The sequence below is a fragment of the Ascidia mentula genome, chromosome 8 (genome assembly GCF_947561715.1).
Source record: "Ascidia mentula chromosome 8, kaAscMent1.1, whole genome shotgun sequence".
Classification (NCBI taxonomy): Eukaryota; Metazoa; Chordata; class Ascidiacea; order Phlebobranchia; family Ascidiidae; genus Ascidia; species Ascidia mentula.
In genome coordinates, this window is record NC_138573.1 from 9,337,912 (window position 1) to 9,348,788 (window position 10,877).

The window sequence follows — 10,877 nt, forward strand, 5'->3', positions numbered from 1 at the left end:
CCTTGGCATATGAACAATAAAAAATTTGGTTCTTTATTCAAAATCTGGTGTAAATTGCAGTGTTTTAGTTTAGTATTTATAGATAAAGATAACATTCATTACAACAAAGGAAATATATATGAACAGTAATTATACATCATTTCACAATTTAACTCTTTTGTTTACTATTTGATAGAACTGTTTTTTGAAACCAAGTTGCTCGCAAGGACAAGAATTTGCACCTTTTCTTTTTGAAACCTCAATTCCTGACCAGCTTGACGAGCTGCAGCAACTTCTTGTTGACAAACCTCCAATTCTTTTTTTAATAATCCAGATGATTTCTCCTCTCTTGATGCCCAATCCTGTGCCATTTGGTTTCTCATATCATCATCAATGGATCGATTTATATAATGCTGTGTAACTTCACTGCGTGAACAACAACGGTCCTTCATCGCAACAAGACTTCCATTCCAGTGCAACAGTTGAAAAACAGACATCATTTCTTGAAAGTTCAGCAAATTGCCATTCAATTGAGCTTTTAGCATTTCTTTCAATGCAGTCAGTGCCCTTTCACAATCATTGTGGCTTTGACACACCTCTTTAAATGACTGCGACGCTTGAATAGTGGCCTTTTTAATAAATGAGGGACTTATTTTGCTTGTTGGGTGCTCATTAAACACAGAATTAACCAAAGCAATTTTGGCAGCACTTTGTCTAGCTTTTTCTTTGTTATCGCACAGCTCGAAAGAACCAAAGCAACTCCCCCCTGGTAATGTCACATAACAAACATACATCTCTAATGGGTTCAATTCCACATCATAAAATATTGTTGAACCATTAGGCAGTGCGGCACCTCTGGCATTCTTCATTTGCCAAAACTCTTGAAGAGCTTCCACAACATTTACATCATCTTTAGACTGGTCAGAGTGCTTTTTAAAACTATTGACAATCGCATTAACAGCCTCCAGAAGCACTGTGCCCTTAGGTTCCTGTAACATTGTGGCTAAAAACAAAAAAAATGTTGTACAGCAAAGAAATGTATACTTCAAAATATTTTTCATTTTTTGCAATGCATTACAACAAAATAAGTAACATAGATAACAAAAAATGCAAACTGTATGGTTCAATGCTAACTTATTACATTCCGCATGTGCACTTTTAATGTTAGTGAAAACAGTGGTTTAAAACATGGCTATTTTTTTGCACCAGAATAGTCCTTGAGAACGTTATCCAAATGATCATTATGAGCTTTAAATTTTCTCTTTCTGTTTGTTTTCTTTCGTTTTTGCACAACTGGCTTCACAGCAACTTTGTCTTGCATTGACGCAATTCCATGAGTATTTAAATATTCTTCAATCTTGTTGTCATCTATGGAGTCCACAGGTACACTTCTCCACATTTTTTGAAACTCTTCATCAATATTAATTTCACAACTTCGATCATTATAAAACACTATCTGCTTTTTGTCTGGTCTTGTAACAAACAGAACTTTATCCTTTAATGCCTTTACTGCCTTTTTTGCTCGGGGTAAACCTTCTTCAATGTCATCCCACATTATGCCACCAAGACCCCTTTGATCATGCCTGTCCAGTTTTTTTAACAAAGCTTTTTTGTCTTTAAGATAATATTTCGGTTTAAATGCAAATTTAACTTCTGAAACAGTTCCATCATTTACAACATCAATTTTGGGGTTATTTAAAAGTGCTTCACTTTGAAGCCAGTTTTTGTGGACCATCGATATTGTTTCATCTTGATGTGTTTCTTCAAGTATTTCATTCAGGGTTAGTGCATGAGTATCCCCATTTTGATGACGACTTTTCATGTGATTAACAATCTGGGCTAAAAGTGCAAACTTGTGTTTGTTAATATTAGAATGGGGAGTATATGATTTAGGCCTGGATGATGAAATACTTGATTTTGTTGTTTTTTGTGATACAGTAATTGCACTTGGTTTTGCTGGTTTCACTGTCTTTCTTTCAACAACAGGTAAAGACAAAGCCCTTGACTTAAAAGCTTCTCTCTGTCTCTGTAAACTTGGATCCATGTTGTACTTTTAATTCCCTTAGATCTTGAAAACATTAAAATGAGTAAAAAAAAAATATTGTTTTGTTTTTTTTGGCAATATTTATTAAAGCTTGCCAACAAGCATGACAATCCAAGGATGATGAAAACATATATAGATACCATTTTTACTTAAAACCAAACCATGTGCTTTCTTACTATGGCACAGAGTTATGATTCTAAATTATAACTTCATCACCCCATCGATTTTGCTTAATTGTGTGTAACAGTTTTTGTCAAACAAAATTTTTTACAAAACAAAATGGGATGGGACTAGCGTCTCAGCTGAATTCAACCCTGCGACTTGGAAAGTTTGCTTGCGCAACCATGGACTGAAATATGACGCCATCATTTCCGATGTAACTACTTTTTTTCTCTTGATACACAATTACAATCAACTGAAGGGATCAGAGGGATCCTACAGTTGACGAAGAAACGCCAGTTGACAAACCTCTTGACGCGGCTAACACACTCCACTGGGCACTGACTGATGCAAATGTAATTACTAGGGGAAAAAATTATGTTGCCGCTCGAGCTAAGTTGCGGCAAGATAGCTACCGTATTTTACGGACCATAAGGCGCAACTTAAATCCTTTTTTTCCTCATAAATTGATCGTGCGCCTTATAAGCCGGTGCGCCTAATGTATGGATCAAGTAGTGCTTTATTGCCTACACTCAAAACCAGTCCCGAAACTATTATAAATAAACCACCGTCTTACACAATAAACTACGGTAAAAGCAACTAGCAACTGTGATATTCATACTGTTGTGACTTGCTTACATTTACTACGTAACAAGTTTTTGTTTAATGAGCTTTATACGGTAACCCATACTCCTTAAAATACGTTGCGTTCTATAGCCCGGTGCGCCTTATGTATGAACAAAAAACTAATCAAAGCAATTTATTGACAGTGCGCCTTATAATCAGGTGCGCTTTATGGTCCGTAAAATACGGTAAGTTTATGTTGCTTAGCTTTATGTTGCGGCAAGATAATTTTTTCAAAACGGCGCCCCATAGATTCCATCCATACCAAACTTTGCGTATCAGCGTTGCATGCAGTAAAAAAGTTTCGATTGTGCTCGTTTTATTTGTTTATTGTCATCGAAATTGTGAAAAATTACGATTAGATCCAATCCAGCACATGTTTTGTTTAAATTTATTGCGTTTAAAGAGATGGGTACTAAAATTAGTTTCGGTATATTCGGCCGGATTTATTTGGCAACAAAAAAAATTGCTGTTTCGGTGGATCACTAGTTAATGAGGGTATCACCACACAACTTCAAACAAACGCATGCAACTTGCTCTTTCTCAACGAATTTCTGTAAATTTTTTACAAGCTGAAGTTGCAGAGATTGCCACAAACTTTCAGAAAATAAAAATAATTAACAATAATAAAATAGCCGCGGCCACTACAAGTTGTATAATCGTAAAAACGCCCCCAAACAACTTTTTAATTACACCAAACTGGCCAAATTTTGACCTGAATGTATGTCCACCGATATCACTTATTTCCTAAATAACGGTTTCTCAGTCCAAAATTAAAGTGTTCAAAGGGCGCATGATGTGAGAGGTAAGGTGGGCGCAAGGTGAAGCGGAACTTGTGTTAAATGATGTCAAGCGGAAGGTCGTCTTTCAGGACAAACAAGTGTTGTCAGTAAAATAGTTTTTTGAATTGCACAGTACGGATTGGAGGATCTCTAGAGCTTATTGACTGCAGAATATTTACAAACCAGGTAGCCCATTAAGGCCAATAATACAGTTTGGCGTGCCGACCCACCAACATGTACAATCTTGCCTGGCCGTATGGTCGGCAAAGTCGTCTGGAAGAGTCACACCAGGCTGCAGTGATGAGACCTAATAGGTTGAAACAGTGGCCATATGTCTGCACCTCAAAGAAATGTACAATTTGACCAAACGCACGAAGTTGCGAACGAAGTTTAGGCCACCCTGGTGGGGAAGACGTATAAAACTGTTGAACCAAGCATTAAGTTCACAATGGTGTGCGAGCAAGGTCGGTATGTTTGTCTTGTTTAAATGACTTTTTTCAAAGAGAAGAGCGAGAGGGACCCCCTCTACACAAACCTATTCATTCCATCGGGTATTTGTCGTTCCATTCGGGCGTTAGCACGCTCATTGTATATTTGTCTGAATCGCGGATAACTGATGACAACAAGATTTCTGGTTATATCAGAAAGACGCTTTAATTCTCGCAAACGGTTATGCTCGTTTCCTTCTTCGACGTTTCCATGGTACGTCGCGGAGGTGTGAGGATGGGCAAGTTATGAGTGTAGTTGTTCTGCCATATGTTTTAGGACTTCTGGAAACGTTATAGTGTCCACTTGATGAATTCAACATTTAGTTTTTTGACCGCTCGCTATCTTATGTACCTTCCTATCAGATCCGAAAAAACGTGTGGATGACTAGCTGGACACAAGGGGTGGTATGGTTTAGCATTCCCGGCGAAAGGTGTGACGGTGCGTATATTGGAGAAACTGGTCATGCGCCAAGAATGAGAGGCTGAAAAAACATCCGCGGAACGAGGCCAAACACGAGAGAAGAACACCGCTTTCGCATTATGTGGCCGAAACAGGTGAAGGGTTGCATGGGCGCAAACCCGACATCAAGCTTCTGACACCATGTTGGCAGCAGGTCCCGACACCGATGGTTTGTTTTTGGAGCGAAGTTCGGTCTGAGACTAAATCTGAGACCTGGGACCGAACACCGTGATCTGGGAGATCACATTGCGATCTGTTAGACCGAAAGCCATGATCTGGGAGACCGAAAACTATTGTGATCTGTTGGACCGAAAGCCATGATCTGTTTATTTCTGGAAAGAGTCGCAAATACATAGGGATACATCAAAGAGGGGGCAGAAACAAAGATATAATTGCTGCGATTACGCGACAAAGGAGACTTAGAAGAAGTAGCGCAAGGTGAAAGACGTAAAGCAAGCGAGATAACTAGCGATGGCGTCAGAAAGTTTGGATGTAAATGTAAGAGTGTAGGAAGCGGTTTCAAAAGATCAAGTTTAAACAAAATATTGAGGCCGAAATTCCCGACCGAAAATGACAAGCCGAATTCCCTACACAGGACACAATCCTCATCCTGATCAAGACTTATTGCCAAATGACCTTTTTTTGTGATGAATATTTTAAGTTAAATTATCTACATCGGACAAAGCGGCTAAGTTAAGTGCGTTTAAAGTTGTGTCGACCAGACCTGGAGACCAAAGCAAAGCGGTTATCATCACACTTACACCTCCTCCGAAAGTCAGACGCATAACTGACGCAAACCTTGTTTGTGCGGTCACAATGGGTTTTGCCATGCGTCGGTTAGCGTCGTGCGTCAGTGCTTCCATAGGATTACTATTTCGCGGAAAAGCTGCGCACATGTAGCAGAGGGCATGCTGTGCGACGCCACAGGTTTTCTTTTGGATTTGTTGGTTATAACTGTTTGTTCAGATTCTTTTTAACTGATTTTGTACGAGAAACATGGAAAAGACAATTATTGACGTTAGTAAGTCTCGGTGATTTAAACATTGCGTGGCAATACCAAGGTGATTGCTAATTTCTGAAGGTGTTACTGATGATACACGGTAGGTTGTACAGGTGTGCTGTAACTCTTATTTAAATGGTGTAATGTTTCTTTAGCAGCTATGATCGAGTATCAATTTCCTTGATTGATTTTACAAATTCAAATACTGTGGAAAAGGTTGACTAATTGGAATTCTTTGACAGTGGCATGAGCCTCAGTTTTGAAAAATCACTTGATCTAACCTTAAAGCCGTCTTCAATTAAATCATATGGTGAATTAAATTCTACTTTCTTTTTGAAACTCCACTTCACACTGTTTTTGTCAATGAGTTTCTTTTTTAAAGATTCATGTAACAGCTCTGTGCACTGGATTGATGCTGGCATTCCATATATTATTACCCAGTCCGAGTGCTTCGAATCACTTTGGCATTTTAACAGGCGCAATATTTGTCAGTATGTGATAACTATCTGTCCAAAGTAGAGGTGTTTCACAGGAAGCAAGATGTTTTTTGAACATTGTGAAGAACAAGTTCACAACAAACATTAATTTGAGTAAAATGGTTTAGCTTAACACAAAACTTTAAGCATATTTACAAATTTTACCCAAATACATCAGAACCAGCACAGAAGAAAAATGAGCAAAATTTGCAGGTTGTTGTTGTTGACTAGTTCAGTTAATATGTCAAAAGATTTTCATACTAAATTCAGCCAATGTTGTAGTGGGTATGTTTTTACAAACTATGGTCTTGGAATGTCAGCATTCAAAGGACCGTCACAAAATAAAAAACGAAAGACGTCGAGCTGCAATTCCTATACAGGTATATATGTGTCTTTATATCGAAAATGGTTAAACAATGCTCTCCTTTTTCAGTTACAAGATCACCCAAATTTTTGCAGAAAGCATTTGTGTATTCAAGGGACAAAAAAAAATTGCAAGGCGAATATTGTAATTCAGAAAATTATAAAGTTCCCACAGTTTGAGGTATTTTTTGACTTGTTGGAAGTAAATTGCTTTATTTTATTGTTATTTTGACGACAAATGTTTAGTTGGTCTCAAAATGTACATCCAAACTGAAAAAGACAAGTGTTGTCATAAAACATTTGCTGCAAAACAATGACAAGCGCTTAATAAAGGAACAAACTGGCAGTGTTTGCTTCCCCAAAGAGGACGACCATATAGATCATGTTTTAGAGAAAGTGAGTTTTCTATGAAAAACAAGTTATGTATAACTGAAGTCTGGAAATAAATCTTTTTTGTTAAGGCTGCAAGATTTCTTCAACCTGTTGATCAAAGATTAATTGCCAGAATTGATCAATCAGTTACAGAACGTGTAGGCAGTATTGAAGAGAAATGAATTCTGAGAAGCCTAAAACATTATGTCACCCATGAACTTTTCAAAAATGATACACCACAGAAAGCAAAGGTATGCGAGAAAAATGAATGCTGTGATGCGGATTTTTTAGATAGAGTGGAGAACATGAAGTCAGTAGTGCAACAAAACACTACAGATCATATTAAGGGCTTTAAACCTTCCAAGGAAATTTTAAAAAATGGCCCTCATTCAATTTCTTTGTTGGAGTTGAAATATATTATAATATTTGCAGATGTCTCATTCCAGCATTAAGGAAGCAAGCTGTGTAAAAGTTTGTGCGCATGGGAAAAGCATCACTGGGTTTGAGTTAAGAGGAAGCAAGGGTATGTTATTTTGAAAATAAAAATGTTAATTTGGAAGTAATTGATTTTTAATGTAGAGTCTAACAAAATGTGTTTGATTACAGAAAAATACAACAGTTTCAGAAATAGTGACAGCAATACCTGACCATCTACACAACACCAACCAAAAATAACTTGTGTATTGATCAGTCCCCTGTTTTAGATGTTCATGAAATTTTTCAAGGTATTGTTGCTGTAATGGTGTATCACCATGTTTTAAATTATGAATACAGCCAGCATGCAAAAAAATGCAATTTCTGCAAGTGTACTTGTTTAAGTTAGATGTGGAAAAATACACTCTGTGATAGTCTGCTGGAGTTGGCACTGTTGTTAAAGTGTACTTAGTGAAACTGTTTTCATGTGTTTTTTATGCGTCCTTCAATGTATTTATCATTTGCTGTGACACTTACTAATGGTACCAGTGTATAATGTTCAAGTTCCAGTGTTCTTTTCTATTCCATTCTTGCCACTTTCATTTTTATTGCAGTTTTTTTCATTGTTCAATTGGCTGTTCTCTTTCCATTCCAAATACACTTCGTTTTTTTATTATTGTGCAATGCTTTGTGTGATTGGGAAAAAGTGTTTTTGTCCAATATCAGCTACCCCAAAAAATGGGGTTTCTGCACATTGGAACCCAACTAAACTGGGTAAAATAGTTAGTGCCCAATTTAGGTGAAACGATAATCTACCCAACAAACTAGGGTAGTGACAACCGAATAAAATTTTATGGGTTTCTGCGCATTTCTTCCCAAACTTTTGGGTAGCCACTACCCAACTTTTTCCACAGTGTATGCACTTTAATTTTGACATTTTTAAAAATGAAACGAAACAAATTTTATTTTGGAGACCTTGCAATAAAAATAAAATGTTTCATGAAAACACATTCCACTCATTCCAAGACTTCTCGCCTGCAAAACACGTACACCAGTTTTACCACCAAACTTGTTAATCATATGTTAGCTGCAGCAATTTTTTCATAACTATCCCTTTTGAATTTATTATAAACAACTTTTCACTAAATGAGAAAAAATTATATCATACTACAAAGAAATATTACCCAACTCACCCGCTTAGCGAAGTATAAAATAGAAATCATATGTAAGCACTGACGCACGACGACAACCGACGCATGCCAACACCCATTGTGACCGCACAAACAAGGTTTGCGTCAGTAATGCGTCTGACTTTCGGAGGAGGTGTAAGTGTGATAACTGGATACAGGTTGACAACCCTGCCATTTGGATCGGTCTTTTAATGCAGTAATGTGCAAAATGCAGTTTATTTTAATCTAAATATTCGTGCGTGGCGGGATTTTCGGAATGATTTGTACACGTCAGATCATTTGTATCTATTTTGATAGTCATTTACAGCCTTAGCACCACGAAATGTTTTCGGTAGCCTACAGCAGGATGGTTTCTCTACGCCCAAGCTGTGACGTATTTAATGGTTTTTAAAAACGCAATAGTGTTAAAACGTAGTTTGGGAGTAAGAGAAAAAAACAGTGTTTTCACCATCTCACAAACCTTGACGGAAGACTGGTTCTTGTGTGAAAAGTGCTCTTTTGGTGTTTTTCTCACATGTTGCACATCTGGTCTTGTGTTTTTCTCACATGTTAACTACAAGTAAAGTTGAAAATGTGAACCATGTACTTCAAGACTAGATGTGCAAGTGACTATTTAAATTGCAATATCTTTGCGTTTAAAAGTAGGTGGAAGATACCCAAATGCCATTTGTCAAACTGAGTTTTTATGCCTGCTGAAGCTGATATTCTTATTTTTGACCACTCACAAATTGGCTGGATACCACCAAGGTCGCCATACAACCTAGTCCAGGAGGCATTGTTTCATGACCCATGGAAGTTACTAATAGCCACAATTTTTTTGAACAAAACTGTTGGTTCAAATGCTATACCTACACTTTGGAAGTTTTTTAACAAATGCCCAAATGCTGAAATAACAAGTAAGACCCCAGAGACCGAAATTAAAAATATTTTAGAACCACTTGGGCTTCAGCATGTTCGAGCTAATCAAATACAAAGGTTTTCAAATGATTACATTGAAAAACAATGGAAATATCCAATTGAGCTTACAGGAATTGGAAAGTATGGAAATGATTCATACAGAATATTTTGTGTGAAGGAATGGTGTTCTGTTCAGCCAGATGATCACAAGCTAAATCTTTACTGTGAATGGCTTAAATCAATAAGTAAAAATTAAATGTAAATATGTATCTGCCCAAATGGCATTTTTGTTGTGTTACAATTACTGCTAAATGATTGATGTTTCTAGTCCTTTTTTGTATTACTTTCTGACCCAATTGGGTTTCGGCACTATTTAACTTCAGGTACTGTTTTCTGTTATGTATTTAATTTTGTTGATGTATTTAAACTTGTGTGCATCAGGTGTTTATAATACTTTTTTTAAGATTAGCATGAAGTCATTAGATGTCAATGGTGCTGTTGGGTTTGTCACTGGCATTGCTTGTGGGGTCATTTTCGGATGGATTGCAAAGGGAATTTTGACAAAAAAACAAGAACACAAGCATGATGGACCAAAACAAAAGACCATTGGAATTGAAGAAGAGCCAGACTGTAAAAGTATTGTTGAAAGCGATCAATACAAATTAGTGATTGCAGTTCGCCAAGATCTAAAGATGGGGAAAGGCAAAGTTGCAGCCCAATGCTCGCATGCTGCTCTAGGTGCCTACAAAAAATTATGCACTAAAAACAAGGCTCTTTTAAAGCAATGGGAATATGGTGGCCAACCTAAAGTGGTTGTTAAATGTTCAGATGAAGAACAGTTGTTGGCATTATTTCAACACGCAAGGACGATTGGACTTACTACAACTATTATAGAAGATGCAGGCAGAACACAGATCAGCCCAGGTTCAAAAACAGTATTAGCTGTTGGCCCGGGTTCAGATGATGATGTTAATAAAGTTACCGGACACCTTAAATTGTTATAGAGGTTGTGATTTTTTTTTTTATTATTGGCACATTTTTGAAACCATAGTGAAGTTTTGCTGAATTACCAAAAACAGAATACACTGTTTTCCTGCAGATTTGTTAGGGATGAAACTTGAAGACTTGGGGTGTTATACTCTGTGTATGGCTACTGGCTTTGGCCTGGCTTGTTTGTTTGATAAAACGAACAAATTACGATACATAGGAAAGATCCGTAATGTTAACTACAAAATGGTAATTGTTGTTCGAAGCGATCTGTCTATGGGTAGAGGGAAAATTGCATCACAATGTGCCCATGCAGCAGTAGGGGCCACCATTAAAATGCAAACCTCGGACTTAAACAAATTTCACCAATGGAAATTCATGGGGCAGCCGAAGATAGTGGTGACTTGCAAATCTGACATTGAACTGGATGATATAGAGAAAAAAGCTATAAATGCTGGATTAAATGTAGTATCTGTGAGAGATGCTGGAAGGACTGTTGTTAAAGCTGGTACTAAAACTGTAGTAGCTATTGGTCCTGAAATTGATTTGGAAGTTAACAAAATTACAGAAAGGTTAAAATTGTTGTGATGATCAAAATTAACATTATCCAATCTGGAATTATAAACCCTGACTTTTTAACAC

At 37.1% G+C, this 10,877-nt stretch overlaps 5 protein-coding genes and 1 pseudogene across 11 annotated transcripts; 4 read left to right on the top strand and 2 right to left on the bottom strand.

The window, feature by feature from the left end:
- Nucleotides 1–164: 164 nt before the first annotated feature.
- LOC145912319 (protein limb expression 1 homolog) lies at nt 165–1,040 on the bottom strand. The gene has a single exon (XM_082999744.1). The coding sequence runs from the start codon at nt 1,038–1,040 to the stop codon at nt 165–167; it is 876 nt and encodes a 291-aa protein (XP_082855870.1).
- Nucleotides 1,041–1,074: 34 nt separating this feature from the next.
- LOC145912320 (general transcription factor IIE subunit 2-like) lies at nt 1,075–2,490 on the bottom strand. The gene has a single exon (XM_082999745.1). It carries the CDS (start codon nt 2,021–2,023, stop codon nt 1,172–1,174), a length of 852 nt encoding a protein of 283 aa, XP_082855871.1. The 5' UTR covers nt 2,024–2,490; the 3' UTR covers nt 1,075–1,171.
- Nucleotides 2,491–5,319: 2,829 nt separating this feature from the next.
- On the top strand, nt 5,320–7,816 carry LOC145911491 (uncharacterized). 7 transcript variants are annotated; one of them, XR_014403246.1, is made up of 7 exons: nt 5,320–5,846; nt 5,919–6,392; nt 6,446–6,556; nt 6,622–6,771; nt 6,837–6,998; nt 7,180–7,270; nt 7,354–7,402. XR_014403246.1 is itself a non-coding variant. In XM_082998858.1 (6 exons), exons 2-6 carry the CDS (start codon nt 6,209–6,211, stop codon nt 7,392–7,394), a joined length of 351 nt encoding a protein of 116 aa, XP_082854984.1. In that variant the 5' UTR covers nt 5,320–5,846; nt 5,919–6,208; the 3' UTR covers nt 7,395–7,816. The 7 variants fall into 7 exon arrangements, 2 of the variants coding, with proteins under 2 accessions (XP_082854984.1, XP_082854983.1); XR_014403245.1 differs by having other exon boundaries at nt 5,919–6,225; nt 6,295–6,556; XR_014403242.1 differs by having other exon boundaries at nt 5,320–5,636; nt 5,692–5,846; nt 5,919–6,556.
- Nucleotides 7,817–9,036: 1,220 nt separating this feature from the next.
- On the top strand, nt 9,037–9,504 carry LOC145911882 (methyl-CpG-binding domain protein 4-like). The gene has a single exon (XM_082999323.1). It carries the CDS (start codon nt 9,037–9,039, stop codon nt 9,502–9,504), a length of 468 nt encoding a protein of 155 aa, XP_082855449.1.
- Nucleotides 9,505–9,522: 18 nt separating this feature from the next.
- LOC145912321 (peptidyl-tRNA hydrolase 2, mitochondrial-like) lies at nt 9,523–10,252 on the top strand. The gene has a single exon (XM_082999746.1). The coding sequence runs from the start codon at nt 9,647–9,649 to the stop codon at nt 10,250–10,252; it is 606 nt and encodes a 201-aa protein (XP_082855872.1). The 5' UTR covers nt 9,523–9,646.
- A 106-nt stretch (nt 10,253–10,358) lies between these two features.
- LOC145912322 (putative peptidyl-tRNA hydrolase 2 pseudogene) lies at nt 10,359–10,823 on the top strand (annotated as a pseudogene).
- The last annotated feature ends 54 nt before the right edge of the window (nt 10,824–10,877 follow it).